The sequence below is a fragment of the Myotis daubentonii genome, chromosome 10, assembly GCF_963259705.1.
Source record: "Myotis daubentonii chromosome 10, mMyoDau2.1, whole genome shotgun sequence".
Classification (NCBI taxonomy): domain Eukaryota; kingdom Metazoa; phylum Chordata; class Mammalia; order Chiroptera; family Vespertilionidae; genus Myotis; species Myotis daubentonii.
In genome coordinates, this window is record NC_081849.1 from 74,193,512 (window position 1) to 74,213,331 (window position 19,820).

Sequence of the window (19,820 nt, forward strand, 5' to 3'; positions counted from 1 at the left end):
TTAAATTTAATTTTTAGAGAGGGAGAGGGAGAGGGAGAGAGAAACATCCATGTGAGAGCAGAACATCGATGGGCCTCCTCCTGCACACCCTTACCAGGGGGCGAGCCCATAACCAAGGCATGTGTCCTGACCAGTGTTGGGGGTGATGCACAACCATTGAGCCACACTGGCGAGGGCATTGGTTGATTCTTTTTTTAAAAAAATATTTTTTTTATTGATTCCAGAGAAGAAGAGAGAGGGAGAGAGAGATAGAAATATCATTGATGAGAGAGAATCAATGGTCAGCTACTTCCTGCATGCCCCCTACTGGGGACTGAGCCCACAACCCAGGCATGTGCCCTTGACCTGGGACCCTTCAGTCCGCAGGCTGATGCTCTATCCACTGAGCCAAACCAGCTAGGGCATTGGCTGATTCTTGTTTGTGCCCTGACTGGGGATCAAACCTGAAATCTTGGCTTATCAGGATAATGCTCTCACCAGCTGAGCTGCCCGGTCAGGCCTGGTAAACCATGTTTTAAATCACAGAGGTGGTTGGGAATCTGGGATGGGGCTGTGCATTTCTTAAGTTAAATGAGGACAAGTTCTTGTGTGCACAGTGGACTCATAGGTGTGAGATGGACACATCCTTTGACTCCTGGGGGATAGGAAGGATGTGACCTGATCAGAAATTGAACTGGCAACCTCTTGGTGCATGGGTGGATGCTCAACCTCTGAACCACAGCAGCTGGGCTTACCAAATCCTTTTATAATAAAGATGATCAGGGTATATCTAAGTAGCAGTTGTGCCTAAGTAGGACACTATATGAAAACTGAAAGAGTTCCCGTTTTCAGGCCTGTAAGAACAGCTGAGCCAAGTTTCGGGAAGTGAAAGTTTAAGAAGGACTTAGCCACCCAGCTGGGGCCATATTATTTTTATGCATATGATGTGCATGCTTATTTTTACAAAAGTGGGAGCATATAAATGCACTATCTTGAATTCTACTTTTTCTCTTTTTTTGTACTTTACATATGTCCATGTAAACGCATTTCTATACATCACATCAATTTTATTTCAGTGAATAATAGTTTATAAAGTATAATTTAGTTAACTACTTCCTTATTTTGAGGTATTCATTCAAAACATAATTTTGGGGCACCTATGGGCCAGAATATTTAGATTGTACCCACACTTTTTTTTTCTTACTCTTATAAAGGGCTTTATTTTTTTCTCACTTTAAGTGAATGAAATATGGCAAGGTAATATGGACTAAAATGTGCTGACTATGTAAGAAGTATTTAAACCAAGGAAAAGAGCACATCATTATCATCTTCTACCCCTCATGTACATGGATAGGTTGAGATTTCTTCGGACCAGAAGACATTCATGCCCCCAGAACTGCTTGGGTTAGTGTAGTGGAGAAGTTGATGTCTGAGTGGAGAGCCCAGGGCCATTGTCTTGCCTACCACTTTGTACAATTGTCTTTTTTTTTTCTTTCTTTGAATCTAATTTCTGTTCCCCAACAAGATAGGGCAGAGCAACAATGACTGTGTTCCTCAGATCACAGAGAAACACGGAATTCAGGTGAAACTGCCTAAATGCACAACTGGTAGTATAAACCTGTGAACAGAATTAACGAAGTTTTTAATCAACAGCTGACTTGATTCCTTTTTCCACTCCTGTAATCAGTGAGTGATTCAATTACTGATCAGTTGAGTCAGTTCTTTAGAGCCGTTGATTGGTGTAGATGCAATCATTATCCCAGCAGATTTCAATCATGGTCTGCAAACTAGCCTAGCCACAGACTGCATGCACAGTAAGGGAAAGCTCAGGACAAGCTGCAAATTGGGGAACTCTATGAAAGGCCTTTCTTTGTACAGTAGAAATATTCTGTCCCTTTTGTTTGCGAATTCAATCCCTTTGGATATTCTTTCAGGTATGGCGTACGCTTTACTAGCTGCAGTTCCTGTTGGATATGGCCTCTACTCTGCTTTTTTCCCTATCCTGACATACTTTATCTTCGGAACATCAAGACACATCTCAGTTGGTAATTATAAGCATATACTACAATTTGTATTATTCCTGTTTAATACGTTTGGCCATATTGTGTGTATTTTGCTTCCATATCTCTGTTAATGTTTTCCAGGGAAATAGGCCTTGAGTGCTCTGCCTGCTTTTTCTATTCAGAGATGCAAATGGTTCTTCTCAGCTTTCAGAACACTTTGCCTTCAGTTTACTTTATAGTTAACTCTTTTTTCATGAAGCAGAGAAATTGAAAAATGGTTAAAATGACAGCCTACCTTCATATTTTGGCATGGTTTAGGTTTTTTTATTATAATAAGCTAGAGGCCCGGTGCATGAAATTCATGCACGGGTAGGGTCCCTAGGTTTGGATGGTGATCAGGGCTGATCAGAGCCTTCATGCTGCCGGTTGGGGCCTTCCTTCATTCCGTGCTGCCCTCTGGTGGTCAGCGTATGTCATAGCGAGTGGTTGAACTCCCTGTCAAACTCCTGAGGAGACAATTTGCATATTAGCCTTTTATTATATAGGATAGGATTTGACTCCATATTTTGAAAGCGTTCTCTTCCATAACAAAAAATGACCATAAAAATCTTCAAGAGGTCTTTGAACTTACTGTTTTACCAGACTGGCTTAGCATTTACTAAATTATGTTCATCAAATACATATTCATTATTTCATTAAAGAGCATACTTATTTTTAAGTCAGTAAGATTGGAAGACTGGCAGAATCATGCCAAAACAATTTTGAAACTAAGCTTGGCTTTCCTCTTAGTATGGTTCAAAATAGGTTTATTTCCTGCAGTACTTAAAATTTGAATTTTCTTTTGCTAGAATGTTCTACTAAGTAAATGTTTTAATGCTACTCTACTACTTTGATGTTTACCCTTGAGGTAATTTTGCACATCCATCCATCCACTGACCAGACATGTCTACCTGGGCAATCCTCATGAAACAAAGACAACTGTCCACTATATCCCCAACCCATATCCTTGTCCTTAATTTGATGTCCCCCATTATCTGGCATATTGCTTTGTCTCTGTAAGGAGGTTAGGAAGCGGTTTTAGTGATTGAAAGAATTTCCTCACCTGGGAGAACTGATCAATACCAAATGCTTGATGAGATAAGAAACATAGAAGCTGATTTTTTTCTCTTTTGTATTCTACCCATGTAGACATTTCAGGTTACTGGATTTTGGTACTGGGCCCTCCCAGTTGTTAAAGCCTTCCACGATTAAAGGGTAGGGTCAACATCATCATGGACAAACATATCAGCAGTAAGTGGAGAAGTTGCTGGAAGATAAGGAGTACTTTTTAAACATAGACTCTTACAGACTGGCATTTGATATATGAAAAAAATAATTTGTCTTGAAAAGAGAAAAAGGGAAACTATACATTCCCTGTACTGTGTCTATTCTAACTTGAACCCTGTGGTATTGATCAAGGTACTCAGCTCCACAGAATAGAACCCTGGATGCTCTAGGAACAAAATTAAGATGGAACAAGTAAAGACAGCTTCTATGCCATCTCTGCCAGGAAACTTTACCTGACAACTCTCCCCCTTCCCCTCCCCACACCACCACCAATGGAGATCACACAAGGATAGGTTAGACACCCTTTCTGTACATGCACAAAACTGTATTGTAATTATCTACCTACATGTCTCTCTCTTGCTCATTTCTGGATCCTGAATGCCTTAAATCATTTGCTTTATAGCTTCTTTTATGAACAAACAATATAGATTTTTCCCAATCACAGCTAATTATCTCACACATCTTTCTAATCCTATGTAGACATGACATGTTGAACCTAAACACTTGTAATTAATAATTATTAATTGATAGAGACTTTCTCTCCCAGGACCTTTCCCAGTGGTCAGTTTGATGGTGGGATCTGTTGTTCTGAGCCTGGCCCCGGATGAAAAATTTCTCATACCCAGCAGTAATGGAACTATATCAAATGCTACCATGATAGACAATGGGGCTAGAGATGCAGCAAGAATATTGATTGCAAGCACACTTACTCTTTTGGTTGGAATCATACAGGTAATGGATTTACAAGTAAAATATAGATTGGCAGGATTTTTATTTGAAGTAACTAACTGTTGATGACCTAAAAATAAAAGGCCCTTTAAAGTGAGAAGCAACAATCATTTACTGAGATCAGTAAGAATAGCTATTCCAAAAGCATTGATTCAGGCAAAAGCCCAGTTAATGTTCCAATTAGGAGATGAAGGCAATGGGTATTTATGAAAAAGGGAAGGGGAACAATTATATCAATAGAAGGAAGGCATTCCTATTGGTGCAGATAACATAACATAGTGGCGTTCATTCTAAACAATTCTTTTAATTTTCAGTCCAGTAGTCAGAATAACTCATTTCTTGTTATTTTGCAAAAGATCACAGGAATAGGTGCATATTTTTTGCTCTTCTTAGTACATATCTAGAAATACTTCAAGGTTAATATTACTCACTTTTTTCACATTTTAGAGTGATGGGGGGGGGCGGGGAGAGGTGGGACATTAAGAAATTCAGATTTGTTTCCTACAAGTATTTTTGTTACAGGCAGGTTACCAGAGTTTAAATTGGTGTTAAGTTTAATTTGTTAATAGTTCAAGCGAGTAGATTCTTCTCCCAGGCAAACATTTAATTAAACATTCTTCCTTTTCTTGTTCTAGTTGGTGTTTGGGGGTTTGCAGATTGGATTCATAGTGAGGTACTTGGCTGACCCTTTGATTGGCGGATTCACAACAGCTGCTGCCTTCCAAGTGTTGGTCTCCCAGCTAAAGATCATTCTCAACGTTTCAACCAAGAACTATAATGGAGTTCTCTCCATTATCTATGTAAGTGTTTCTTCTCACTCTAGGGATGGCTCACTGAGAATGTGCTCTTTTCCTCTTTAACCTGAGTCTGTAGAGCGTATGTTCCTCCATGCCATACTTTGGGAGTCACCGAAAGCATCCTTCTCTGAAAAAAGCAATAAAGTCACGAGTAACATCGAAATAGGCAGATTTTGCAAATCATTATTCTCAGTTGGTCAAAATGGTTTCAGAAGTGTCAGTGCACTTAAAAATACTGATGAAAACAAAGTGGTATAGTGAAGCTAGGACTGCTCAGGAGGGCAAGACTAGAGTTCCAGTTTCATCTTTGCCTCCGACAAGCTAAGTGCCCTCTGGTACATAATGTAGGATAATGGCTGATAGTATCTACCAACTAAGTTAAATAAAGATAAATGAGGAGCATTTTAGCCCAGAGGCCGGCACAGAACAAGTACTCTGTTCTGTACAGAATAAAAGTCGTTACTTTGAAATTATTATTTCACATCTCAAGGCATTTTTTTATTTTTTTATTTGTAAAATGAAACAATTGGACATGCATCTCTAAAGCCCTTTTTAACTCTGAGAGTCCATAAAATGTATAATGTAAATGTCTGAGCAATTATAGATAAAAGGGAACATTAGATTCAGAGATGATTCAACATGCAAAAGAGATGCAAAAGAAGGATGTAGAGCACACTAATTAGATTGAAAAGTTCTTGTATCTAAATATATGTTCTATGTAAGACATGTTTTTGATGCTTGAAAGTGATGATAATAGTAACATGATGTCACCCTGGCTTGGGGGGAAATGATATGCAAAAATAACATGTTAACATTAAGAATGGAGTCCTTTAATGATCCATGTATTAGCTTCTAAAACAATGTAAGGCCATGCGTATATATCTAAAAGCTAGTGAGGTGGTCAGGAATTTGCTCAATTTCACAACAGTGCCAGCATCCCACATTACTCCATCCATTCAACAAATATTATCCAGTGCCTATTATGGTCAGTTACTATGCTAAGCAGTGATAGAGGAGGAAATATAACAGTAGTTAAGATCATGGATGTTGAACTTCAATAAGCCTGGGTTGTAGTCTTGGTTCTACCACCTATTACTCATGTAAGTTTGGGCAGGTTATATTTCTCTAAGCCTCAGTGTCCTCTATTGTAAAATGGGAATAATAGTACCTATTAAAGTTGTGAGGATTAAAAAAGAAAAATTGTGTATAGCACTTAGCAAAATATCTGGCACATAGTAAAAACTCATAGTAATATTATTTTCATTACCATGAAAATAATAGACCTCATGGAGCTTACTGTCCACTCCCCAGGCTTTCAGTCTATTAGAACGCTTTAGCACAGGCTGTTTTTTGATTCAGGATTATTTTTGTCATTGTTGCTTTTTTTCCTACCAAGTCCTTGGTTTGATTTGAAACCTCTGACAGGCTCACTTTTGCAGTCCCTGAGACAGCCTGCTTTTTCTTGCTCTCACATTTTCCCCATCAACCATCCACTTATTCCTTCTTTGTCATTAATTCAATCAATAAGTATTTATTGACTACCTACCATATGCCAGACATTGTTCATTCCCTATGCAAACCCACTGAATCCACCCAAATACTCCTTATTGAGTGTACTCACTGCGTTGTATGAACATTGCTAGGTCTGTATCCACACAGATCACAGGAGGCCTAGGCCAATGGTTAACCCTGGCCATGCTGGACCTCTGTAGACAGGGAACTGGTCTCCTAGGACTCTGTTTAAGATGAAGCTTGATGCCAAGGATCCCGCTATCAACAGGGACAAAAGTAATCAGGAAGCACTAGAACAAGGTCAAAAAAGTTTTCAGTCCAACCACAATCATTAGTTGACATGTTCTTTTGAACACCATTTTTGAAGTCTCAGGTTACAACCTGTCATAGAATTTTGCAAGAATCCCTCCCAGGTCAGCCAAGTTGGATGAAGATATTTCAACCATCCCTGTGTGATGGTGACTATAAGCCTCCTCATTTGATAAAAAAGAATGAGTATGTCGGGAAATGATTGCATAAGGGTTGAAAGAGCCACTCAGTACGTGAACAGAGAATTTTGCTTATGACATTACCAATTGCAATCATTCATGAAAGAATCCTTCCACAAATGCAGAGTGGTAGTGGAATCCTCCAAGAAAGACTAAGATTGTTGAAGATGCTTTCCTTAGAATGTAGTTAACAGTCCTTTTGTTATAAGGTTGTATTTTGGATTGACCCCCCCACACACAAAAACAAAACAAACAAAAAAACCCCAAAACACAAACCCACACCCCAAGAAATAATGCATACAAAAAATGAGGATGAAATATTGGGAAAGAAAAAATATATATAAACATTAATTTATAAATGCCAGAGATGCTGAAAAGAGTATTCAGAATAGGGTATAAGATGCAGAAAAATTATTCAGAATTAGTAATACTCTTCATGCTACCATGTAGCTACTCAATTATCTAAGTAAATCAGAGTCTATTTAAGAGAGGCTATGTTTTCCTACCATTCATTCTGAATGGTTTGTCTTAATTGACAAAGGAAGACTTTCTTTACACTTACTAAATGGCTGCTACCTGCCCCATTTTTCTCCTAACAAGGAGGAAGACCACATTGATAAACTTTGCCAAGATGGCGGGAGTTTTGAAAGCCACCCCTAAGCTTGATCAGATTCATTACTTTGAATCTACTTAAGTATGTAAAATTTAAGACATTATGATAAAAAGAAAGTAACACTTTAAGGGTTGATATATATATATATATAAAGTTCTGATAGCAAGAAATGCCTGATGGCAAGGGGTAATTATGAAAGGTCTGTGATATTTCTGGAAATAAATTTGGCTCCAAAAGTTAACTGAAACAATTTCCTCATATGTAATATTAGGTATGATTTTTTTATTACTTCATACACACAGGTAATGCTAGGTAAGAATGAAGAACTTATCTAAATGAAATGGTCCTAAAATTCTCCAAATATGGTAGAAAATGTGGTAAAATATTATCCATTACTGAAAAGCTCATTTTCATGATTTGAATTATTTGGAATACTAGGTGGGATATGGAATTATATGTGTACCCATATTTAAACATATTTTAGATAGTATTTTAATAGCCAACTAAGTTAGATTTAATTTTCAATGCTCTCTTTCTTTTTCTTTTTTTTTAATCCTCACTGGAGAATATTTTTTCCATTGATTTTTAGAGAGTGGAAGGGAGGGAGAAAGAGGGAGAGAGTGAGAAAGAGAAACTTTGGTGTCAAAGAGACACATCAATTGGTTACCTCCCGCACGCACCCCAGTCAGTTCCAAGGTACATGCCCTTGACTGGGAATTGAAACCATGACCCTTCCTTTCATGGGCCAGCACTCTAACTGCTGAGCACACCAGCCAGGGTGCCGCTGGCAGGGAATCGAACCTGGGACCCTTTGGTGCCTGGGGTGACGTTCTAACCACGGGTGCTTTCTTAGAGCATCGCTTCTATATCTTTGGGCACAATCTGGCCACCTTGGTTTATATGAGTGAATTTTATGTCCACGTAGGTTAAACTTTCTACTGTAGAACTTTTCATAAGAGATTCTGACTGTATAGGTGACGCATATATCCACATGCCTTATTTGACGCAGTTGTGTAATAGAAACTGATTTGGGTTTTTGGAACTTGTCTTGCATTGTTAATACACCAGAGGTGCTTTTTATTCAAAGGCCTAAGTGACTCTCCTAGATTAAATGTGTCTTGTGATCATTTTTGTAAGGTGAAAATGTTTGTATGATTGGAATAATTACCCTGATTGTTTTTGAGTTTGAATTTTTCCATCTTAAGTCAAACGTAGACCTTTATTATATAGACAATTAATCAGCATAGTCTATCGAGCTCATGAATTCATGCAGGTCATTCGTCATCAGAAAATTCTTATGTAAAGAGCCAGAAGGCAATACCTTCAGGACTTAGGGCTGTTTACGCCTATGGTAGATGCTCTAAGTTCTTCAGTTATTGTGTCTGCTTGTTGGAAGTTTCTCCATTTCTTCTTTTTCAATCTGCTATCATTTGCCTCACTTTGTTATTATCAGTGTTTCTGTCTCTTTTACTGACTCTGGAAAACAAAGTAATCTTGTTAGTATTGAGTTTAAAGCAAGAGTAAAATACTCTGAGAGAAAGTCCAAGAGGCTTGCTCCAGGTCAAATGCTTGCACTCTAGTTCAAGCACTTGGTGGAAGGTATTTTGCTTGTACTACAGCTTCTCCCCGCGTTGCTTTACTTTCTCCTTTTTTTTTTTACTTTTTAAAATCATCTTTTATTTTCAATTACAGTTGACATACATCATTATATTAGTTTCAGGTGTACAACCCAGTGACCAGACATTACATAACTTAAGTGACCACGCCAGAAATCCTGCACTCATCCTGCACCTCCCCCAGTCTCTAGAATATTACTGACTATAGTCTCTATGCTGTACTTTACATCCCCATGACTATTCTGTGACAACCAATTCCTTTCCCTTTTTTTGGTTGTTGTTAATCCTCACCGGAGGACATTTTCCATTGATTTTTATTTTTTATTTTTTAGAGAGAGTGAAAGAGAGGAAGGAATGGGGAGGAAGAGAGAGACAAACACATCTCTCTCACATCGATTGGTTGCCACCCACATGCACTCTGACTGGGATGGGATTGAACCCAGAACCCAGGTATGTGCCCTTGACAGGGAATCGAACCTGGAACCCGTTGGTGTCTGAGGCAGTGTTCTAACCACTGAACACACCAGCCAGTGCTCCTTTACTCTTGAATGTATTCCAGAGAGTTGAAGTTGCTGGAAAAATGACTCCTAGATTACTTAATGTTCATAATAGGGAATTGCTGTCAGATTGTCATTATAATTCGTTTAAGTATAGTTCACCTATAAAAATAAATAAGGTTCATGTTATAAACTATGAGATGTTCCATCCCTTTATCTTCACTGGAAGATTATTTGTCTCAAAGAATTGATGAATGCCTTGTTCAGTCAAGCCTTCTTCAGGACTGAAGTTGCTGTAACAAAGATATTAGTGTTCTTTCCTGGAATTCTCCCTTGCTAACATCCCTATAGTCCCAGAGACCTTCTATTTACAAAGCAAAACTAATTTTTCTTGAGCTAGCTTATCTCTCCACTTGGAAAGAGTTACTTTTATTTAAGTCACTTAAAGTTTGAACTAAATACCAAATTAATTTCCAAAAATTTGTACTTAACCTATATATCAGTTCGATGATTTTCTTGGCCATAATGAATAGGCCAGTCCATATGTAATTACATATAAAGTATTTTAGGCATTTTATTATCACCTGTATCATTCAGGTTTCGGAAAGAGCTTTACCTAAAATACTAGCTAATTGGGACTGTTTGATTTAACAGTCATTAGTTTCAACAGTACCATATCAACATGGCAAAACTTAGGCCAGTTAATAGCAACTGTAAAACCACTTTAAGATGCAAACTTTAAAAGTTTTCCTGCAAGTAAAAGACATTTTTTTTTCTTTTAAGAGATCTCATTTTATTGTAAAAAACACAGATAGCAAAAAATAAGGAAGTAGAAATCACCCATAGCTTTATTACTCCAAGTAAACTATCATTAATAACTTGAGATATATTTAATGGTCTTTGTATTAGTCAACATATTTTTATGATTTTACATAATTTTAAGTGCTATTTGATATAATTTTTTCATAAGAGTACTCTATAAAATCATTTTTTTTTTTACAGACTCTGGTTGACACTTTTCAAAATATTGGTAACACCAATCTTGCTGATTTCATTGCTGGATTACTCACCATTATCATCTGTATGGCAGTTAAGGAATTAAATGATCGATTTAGACACAAAATCCCGATCCCTATTCCTATTGAAGTAATTGTGGTAAGTAGAATATGTAATTAGAAAATTCAGCATTAGTTGGTTTGACAAGAAAGGTATTGCTAAAACAAATGGATTTTTTTTAAAACCTCTTGTTTTATTTCAGACAATAATTGCTACTGCCATTTCATATGGAGCCAACCTGGAAAAAAATTACAATGCTGGCATTGTTAAATCCATCCCAAGGGGGTGAGTATGGCATTCCTCTTAGGCAATACTAATTTATTAAGGCAGTACTTTCTATTTAAATGAAACCTTTTATTACAAGCTTCATTTCATTGGTGCTTCTTCAATAGTCCTATTTGTGTATGATCTTAAAGAAATACCCATTTGTGCATACTATCAGATAAACAATATATATATATATATAGATAAAGTTCAGTCCATTTGTTTATAAGCAGCCTGAATTATGGTCTCTCTTTGTCCTTCATATTCTTTTTTTTAAAACATATATTTTATTGATTTTTTTACAGAGAGGAAGGGAGAGAGATAGAGAGCTAGAAACATCGATGAGAGAGCAACATCGATCAGCTGCCTCCTGCACATCTCCTACTGGGGATGTGCCTGCAACCCAGGTACATGCCCTTGACCGGAATCGAACCTTGGACCTTTCAGTCCGCAGGCCGACGCTCTAGCCACTGAGCCAAACCGGTTTCGGCAGTCCTTCATATTCTTAAAAAGTGGTAAGACGTGTACAGTTACCACCAGACTCCTGATTTAAACTCATATGTATAATATAAATAGGATCATGAATAGTAACGTTCTATTTTTTTTTTTTTTGCACTGAGGACAGTCTGCTTAAGGAATCAGGGACATCTGATCTAAATTCTCTACCGTTTCATTTAATCAATTTTAGGTAATAATTACGTCATTTGGTCCTCTCAATAAAATGCATAATCTGCAAAGGAAGTTTTATCTATGGTGAATTAGAAAAGGAAAAAACTCAGGTCTTTTGTCCATCTCTGACACCAAGTAGTTCTTGGCCCTGGGTGCAGGGGGTGGGGGGGTGGGAGTGCTCTTCTATAAAACAAGGGTAATGACAACCACTGAAACTCCAGCTGGAGCTTGTTGTGAAATGCTAATGAGATCTCTCATAAAATTCGAAGAGTGGACCAAGTGCCCTGCACTATAATTTTATCATATGGCATTTTAAAAAGGAAGCCCAAATGTTTATTAGATTTGTAACATTAACTTATAGCATTTGTGACTAGACTTCCTCTTACATAACCACTAAGTCCCCTTAGTGCTGGCTGAGGGCCCTTGTCCCAGTCTGTGTGTCTCCAAGCTCTTAATAGAAAGTTCTCGGGCTAGCGGAGTCCCAGTGCTTGTTCCACAGGGAGCTGCTGCCTTTCCATTTGATCATCTCATTTTCCTTCTAATATCTGTTTACAAAATATCTGAAAAATTACAACTGGCTACAATGGGCTTAATTAACATATTTTCCATTCTAATGTTTCTCAGACTTACCTTTTTGTGAGAATCACATGAGATCCTTGTTAATAAAGATTCCTGGTTCCCACCCCAAACGTATTAAATCAGGCTTTCCAGAGAAGGGGCCTCGGAATCGATGTTTTTCAAAGGCATGTCCAGTGCTTCTTATGACCAGCTATATTTGGGAAGCTCTACCTTAGAGTATCAACATGTTGATAGTAAATCCTAGCGCTGAACGGAATGAAATAGAAGATACAGTGTGGCTACTTGAGTTAGAGCATTTTTACCAGAACAATTAGATTGTTTAAGTAGTTAAAAACAACCACATAAAAATATATTATAGATCCCTTTTGTCGGACTTCCCAAGATGAAACACTTAGAGGGGATCCACAGAAAATCCCTCAACCCGTTTCATGAATTAATATGGGGAACTCATTTCTGTTGCCCTATCAGTGGTCGGCAAACTCATTAGTCAACAGAGCCAAATATCAACAGTACAACAATTGAAATTTCATTTGAGAACCAAATTTTTTAAACTTAAACTATATAGGTGGGTACATTGTTATTAACTTAATTAGGGTACTCCTAAGGCTTAGGAAGAGCCACACGCAAGGGACCAAACAGCCACATGTAGCTCGCGAGCCGCAGTTTGCCGACCACGGCCCTAAGTCATCCTTTCCTACCCTATCCAGAGCTTTCCTGGCTGCTCTCCCCCTGAAAATGGATCTCTAGTCTCTTGCTCTTGGGTTTAGTCAGGAGAGTCCTCTGACAGACCACCTGGAGTGAGTGGTTAGGTAACCCAGCCTGCCTGGCCCCACGGACTGCAGGCTCCTCCTCAAGGCAGTGAGCCCATTTGTCTTACTCTGTCTTCCCAGCACAGTACCTACCTCCTAGTAGGATTCCAGAAAATATTTGTTAAAGGAATAAAATACCCAAGCGTATACTGTTTTAAACAAGCCACCAGAAAGGACATTGTTGCCTGATCTAACAGGATTGCACAGAAACAAGTCTAAAGACATTAACAAAACTGAAAAAGAAAGGGTGGAGTGAAGAGATTGGAAAAGAGCAAAAGAAGTAGAGCGTTAAAGATGAGTACGGTGACAGCAAAAAGAAAGGTCAGGCCAACCCACCTTGTTATTCAGGCTCCCGTCAATCCTCCAATAAGGGAGTAAAAGTGAGGCCTCTGTCGGCAGTTTTCTTTTATCCTGTTGAGGATCAACCATACGTTAGGACCACTTGGTCCCCAATAAATCCACATAAGAACCTTATGTCTATGAGAATCTTATTTTCACTTTACCACATCCCTCTAATTATAGAGGGAAAATGTAATTTCCTATTAAAGGAACCTCAGGCATAGTGAAATAGGTAGGGGAGGTTTTTCTTTCTAGGATCTCTGGAATTATACAGTGTGAATAGTCATCAAGAGATAGGTCCATGAAGGCCATCACCCAAATTTTCATATTTGGAAATAACCACATGATTATAAACTTGTGGGCTTTTCTCTTTATATGATTTGTAGAAAAGCTCTGGTTTTGTAAAACAGTAGTCATTTGACTTCACCATGATCATTGGGATATGTTAGTCATTGTGACTACGAAGCATTCTGATAATTACATAAATTTACTCTTTTTTGAACTCAAGAAGATTTTAAATATCATGGCTCTTAAGATACGGATTTTCCACTTTATTCTTATATTCTTTATTTCTTTAATAAACATCCCTCCCCACAGGGTAAATCTCATTTCATGGCTAGTATATATTGTTGAAATGCAAAGATCTTTAAGGTGAAATTGTGTAAGGAGAAACACTCATGTGTGAAAGCATGGCATAAAGAACCAACAATGACAGATTTTTTCATATCAGAGGTACAGGTAAGGTGGCATTTGTAGACTCTCAATTGGGGACAAAGAAATCAGCCAATGAGATGACACCAACTTCTGACTAAAAATTATAAAAGCGGATGCTACCACTTATACTCATGTGCTTTTGCCCTCTTGGATCAAGTACTTTCTTGTCTAGTTTGTGGCTGGGTTGATCAGCATTTGTCAAGGTGGGAAGAGAGAATTACGGTCAAATATTCACCGCACTTTCTCGCTAGGTTCTTGCCTCCTGCACTGCCACCTGTGAACTTGTTTTCTGAGATGCTGGCTGCATCGTTTTCCATTGCTGTGGTGGCTTACGCTATTGCAGTGTCTGTAGGAAAAGTATACGCCATCAAGTATGACTACGCCATCGATGGGAACCAGGTATGGTCACCCTTTTGCTGAACTGGTTATATGTATAATTGATTTCAGAAAGGAAGGGAGAGGGAGAGAGAGATAGAAATGTCATTGATGAGAGAGAATCACTGATCAGCTGCCTCCTGCATGCCCCCTACTGGAGATGGAGCCTGCAACCCCAGGCATGTGACCTGAATGAGAACTTTGACCTACTGGTTCATAGGTTGTTCTCAACCACTGAACCACACTGGCCAGGCCTGAATTGGTTTTCTAGGGCTGAAAATAAGAAAAATAAATAAACGGGAAAGATTTTGTTGTCTGCTAAAGAAGAGATTGGTTTCTTCTACCAGTCTTATATTGAGTTGGATTCCCTCTTGTGTGTGCTAATTTGAAATGACTTTAAAAATATGCACACTGCATCACTTTAGTTTTAAGAAATCAGTTGAAGTAATCAGAATTCTAAAAGAGTTCATTCTGTCAGGTCCTAAATATCATTCAAAGTTAACATATTAGGTCAGAATAAGAATTTGTCATGTAGTCCCACATCTCCTGGCAATATTTTTTTATTGGTGGCAAAACAGTGCAACAAACACTTTTAATAATAGCTGTGGCCACTTTAAATTGAGATGGTTCACTGTTAATTAATGTACACAGGACAATTTTTGTAGGCATCTGATACCTTGCCAGGTGAGCTCACAAGTCCTCAGTTATGGTATGTTCCTGAAAACACAGCATAGCAATTATAGCAGTTAAAAGATTAGTAATCAAGCAGAATAATAGCTCTCCTAGCCATAATATGCTTCATAGCAAGTATTCATCCACAGAAATAACACTTTATGTGAGAGCAGAAAAATGTTTTCTGTGAGAGTTATAGCAGATATGCCACTCACCAGGCAGTGAAATAAGCATTTTAGCAAAACAGCAGTTACTGCTTCTCATCAGCCTTAAAAATGATGAGAGCAGTGAGGCCTCTTTTAGGCTCTAAGGACCCCAAACTCCTGATGTTATTCCGGTCCCTAAGCACCTTCCATGGCAACAATTAAATTGGGACTAGCAGGCAGGATGGGTTTGCAAATTTGCTTTCTTAATCTTCTTCCTTAAATGGCTTTGGGGCTTGAAAAGATTGTATCTGCGGCATCAATGTCATCTGTTCTTTCCCTTAGGAATTCATTGCCTTTGGGATTAGCAACATCTTCTCCGGGTTCTTCTCGTGTTTCGTGGCTACCACCGCCCTGTCCCGCACAGCTGTCCAGGAGAGCACGGGGGGAAAGACACAGGTAGGGAAGAACAGCGTGGAAATATCCATCCACCGCAAAGAATGCGTTGGAACCGCGGCTCAGAACGGCTTGCACAAGAACGGAGCAGGACAATTAGCCTTTGAGAGGAGAGAGGCAGTGCTTCCTGATCTGATTATGCCAGGCTGCCTTGTTTCACCCCCTCACCAAAAACCTTTTAAACAACAACATTTGTGGTTTTCTGAGCAGCCATTCCCCAATCTCTTCGTGTCAGTGCTCAACTGGCAGACAGTTACACTTACCCGCTTTTCAATAACAATTGACAAAGGACCAGTAAGGAGGAATGCTGATTCTTATCGATGTGCTATCTGGAGAAAGAGAAGGTCTAGTCAAAGCACATTCATGACTTAGGGAGTTATTATATTTTCAGAAAAATTAGAAGTGTTTGTTGACCTTTCCTCCACAAGGATCAGGAACTTCCTCCAGAGGCCTTTGGTCCCAGGGAATGACAGGTTGACAGCCAAGAATATTTTTGCTGAAACATTCTGACATTTCTCCCTGAGTAAGATGTTCTTCCCTGAAGTTCTGAATGTGGATTTAATCTTGCCTTTTATATGTGTTCTTAAGTTGTTGCCTTCACAAGGTGACCCCAAAGCCTGCATCCCAGTTCATCTCTGGCCCGCCCCTCCTTTAATTGTCCCGAAAACTGAGGAGCCATTCTCAAAGGCCATCCCTTCCCGCCAAACCTGGAGTCAGAGATGCCAAATCCAGTGGTTGGGGGCCAGGGGCAGGCTCAGGAATTGTGCTTCTGTTATGCCTGGAGGGTTTTCTCCTCCCAGCACAGAAAGAGCTCTTATTTAAGAGTAAAGAGTACATTGAGACGGTAAAGGAGAACAAACAAATCCGAAGTGAATGGTACACACACATACACATGCACACGCAGAGTCTCCACAGAGGGTTTTATTAAGGCGGAGACACCGCAAATAAGCATAAGAGAGAATAACTGATAAAACGAATGACTCCACCAGTGGCTTGCCCAGAGAGAGCGCCAATTGTCCCCAAGGTGCCCGCGATGCCCCTTACCCATTTATAATGGGTCGTTGTGACAGGGTTGGAAGAATGGGCCTCTTCCAATTTCTTGGCTCTTGTTGAGCAATTTTAATTTTTATAATTTTCTTGGTAAAATTTAGTTAACTTTTTTTTTTTTTTTTGCAAACATTTCTAGCTCTGAGGAAGCAAGTAAAACAAGACAGCTCATACCTGGGGTGTAGCCAGGGGCCAAAGGGGAAGAGGTCAGAGGTGATTTCCAAAGCCACACCCATGTTCAGTGGGGAGCTGTCAGCAGCAAGAGCCTCTGCTGCTTTCATTTGAGATGGGGCGTTGACAAGCTCTCCAGTCACATGGCTGTAAGCAGGTATAGGCAGATGCCCAACTGCTGATGTCCTCTGTCCTGCTGTTACCTCCTGGTTCAGATGAGATACAGGCCGGCTGCCCAGGAAGAATGCCCATGTAAAATGACTCCTTGGCAGAGGGTTTGGGGATAATGGTGTTTTGGTAAGCTAATACCCCCCTGCCACACATGGGTGTGTATTACATTTAGAAGAAAAGGATGCCAGCATTTCAGTATTGAAGAATGAAACAAGCATAGAAATGTCTTGATATTTAATTACTGAAATGTAAGCTAAGTTCTGGGGTTAAAAGTCTAAGTGCCTGGACTGAAATCCAGGGACTCATGACCAAATACACCAGCAAGTCTTCCTTTGTGTGGCTTCTCATATTGTCTTTTACATTTGAGCCTCAGTTTCAGCATCTATACAATGGGCACAATTATTATATCTACCACGTAGGGATGCTGTGAGGATTAAATGGGGAAATGTTTGAAGAGTCCTGGCACATATGTACTTGTAAATGCTCATGGTTCCAGTCATTAACTCCTCAAGATAAGAACAGTGTCTTAGTACTTATGATACATATTATTATCCTGTCACAGAAGAAGCACCCAGCATATATTTGCTGAATGAATGAACAGAAGAATGAGTGTTAGGGGACATTAACTGTTTCCGTACATCTACAGATTGCAGAAGAGCTCAACATTGCAACCTGTTCTTTCTGTCACCCCCCTGTGATTCCTACTGATTCACACAAAAAAGGAATCTAATTACAAACTGTTCTCTAGCTCTGACTACCTTCTCACTTAACAGAATAATTCATTTTCTAATAATTGAATCTGCTCATAGATACAATATCTACAGCATTTCCCACAAAACAACCTCAAATAAATTAAGTACAAGTAATGGGCCCCCTCACAAATTTTAATGTAGCAATCAAATTAGTCTTGATCCCCATAATTAGGGCCTTATTATTACATATAGTTGGTGAGTAGGTGGCCACCCACCTGGCATTAGTTGGGCAGCTGGCTGTAGTCCCTGTCCCCCAACCTCCATATCTCTCACCAATTCACAGAGCCCTACATCCACAATGAGATGCAAGTTGCTCATGATAAGACAATAAATATTGGTTAAGTAATTGCATGAAAAAAGGGAAGGGAGAATGGGAGGAATGGAGGATATTAGCTTCTCTGCTTAGATAGGAGATAGGAAAGCTCAGCAAGGTACTGGGAATCTGGAGGTGTGATTAGTACATCATATACATAATATGGCCTCAGGCGGACCTAGCTATATTCTGAATATGAATGATCAATTTGCTAGGTGCTATGAATAAATATGACTGTGAAATTTCCTTAAGTTTTGTATCTGTCTCCTTTAACTCAAACATCTTACACTAGGCAGTACTTGTGCCCAACACAACCTTTCCTGTTGCTTCCTCTCCGATTGCTTTGCTTTCTGGTTTCCTGTCTCCTTTTCTCCTTTGTTTCAGAGCTTCTAGTCTTCACCTTGGCCATGCCCCAGCTGAACAGAGAATTCAGTGGTCATCTGATCAAACCAGAGAATAGGTCCCACCCCCTCATCCTCTCTCCTAACTATTTATGGATCTTAGGAGAGCTATTTTTGCCAGCAAAGGTAAAGTTTCTGAAGCTTTCTTTACCCCTGCTATTGCCCGTCATCATTCTGGCTACTGGGATGCAAAGTTCTGAGCCTCCATCTGCAGAACTGTTAGAGAAAGCAGGAGACATGGTCCCACCTCTCAGTAGGCTCCTGTGGCATTAAGAAATAAATAAAACATATATGTATAATTTATTTCAAAGAGGAAGGGAGAGGGAGAGAGAGAGAAACATCAATGATGAGAGAAAATCATATGCTTTGACTGGCAATCGAACCATGACCTCCTGGTTCATAGGTTGATGCTCAACCACTGAGCCACACTGGCTGGGCTCGTGTTGCATTTTGAGTTTGCAATAAGACAGGCAAATTTATCTTGTCTGAAACTTTGGTGGCAAAGATGTGCTACAGGTACAATGTTAACAGACTTTTTATTATGACTGCTGATTCAATAATGCAGAAGAATCAGTAAATTCCCTGAAAATTTACTTCCCCAAAACATCACCATAATCTATTGTTGGGAAGGAGAATGGTCCCTGTTTCCTGAGAGGGCAAATAATTAGAAGTTTGGCCTCCTGGATTGATCCTAAAACTAGAGGTCTAATATATCCAGATGAAATCCAGGTCAAACTGGCTTTATTTAGCAGACTCCGTCTCCACAGTTTCTTTCATTTCCCTCCCATAGCTGCTATATATATGATTTCTATTTCTCTTCAGTCTTGTAGAGTTTTAGCAAGTAATTCTTATTTCTCTCAATAGTATGAGCAGAAGGGGGAGGTCAGGAGAATCAAGTGCACGTGGGAATGGGCTCTATGATGCACACAGCCAGCACGCTGGGAGACATGAGGGAGAAGGGAGAACGCTGCTGATGGGAGATGTGTGTCTTTCAGATTGCTGGCATCATCTCGGCTGGGGTTGTGATGATCGCCATCCTTGCCTTGGGGAAGCTGCTGGAACCCTTGCAGAAGGTATAACCCTGCCTCTCAGTACACTGATTGCATAACTTCTCTGCTCTGCCACCAGATAAATCACAGGAGATTTATAAATCATCACATGGAAAACCATTCCCCTGAGTAACACAGCCTTCTCTGTCTCTCTTGGCAGTCGGTCTTGGCAGCTGTTGTAATTGCCAACCTGAAAGGGATGTTTATGCAAGTGTGTGATGTTCCTCGTCTATGGAGGCAGAACAAGATTGATGCTGTAAGTCGCCCACTTTTCTCTGAA

At 39.4% G+C, this 19,820-nt stretch overlaps 2 protein-coding genes across 6 annotated transcripts in view; one reads left to right on the forward strand and one right to left on the reverse strand.

Annotated features, from left to right (window-relative positions):
* The window catches only part of LOC132211130 (ubiquitin-conjugating enzyme E2 R2-like), a 920,533-nt gene that overhangs the window by 853,739 nt on the left and 46,974 nt on the right, over positions 1 to 19,820 (reverse strand). The gene's annotated exons all lie outside the window — the stretch shown is intronic.
* SLC26A4 (solute carrier family 26 member 4) overlaps positions 1 to 19,820 on the forward strand; it is a 45,854-nt gene that overhangs the window by 4,157 nt on the left and 21,877 nt on the right. For all 4 annotated transcript variants that reach the window (XM_059655691.1, XM_059655692.1, XM_059655690.1 and 1 more), the window contains 9 exons: positions 1,914 to 2,024; positions 3,856 to 4,040; positions 4,673 to 4,837; positions 10,563 to 10,715; positions 10,819 to 10,901; positions 14,242 to 14,389; positions 15,526 to 15,639; positions 19,487 to 19,564; positions 19,701 to 19,796. In XM_059655691.1, the coding sequence (XP_059511674.1) occupies positions 1,914 to 2,024; positions 3,856 to 4,040; positions 4,673 to 4,837; positions 10,563 to 10,715; positions 10,819 to 10,901; positions 14,242 to 14,389; positions 15,526 to 15,639; positions 19,487 to 19,564; positions 19,701 to 19,796 (1,133 nt within the window). The remainder of the gene's footprint in view (positions 1 to 1,913; positions 2,025 to 3,855; positions 4,041 to 4,672; positions 4,838 to 10,562; positions 10,716 to 10,818; positions 10,902 to 14,241; positions 14,390 to 15,525; positions 15,640 to 19,486; positions 19,565 to 19,700; positions 19,797 to 19,820) is intronic.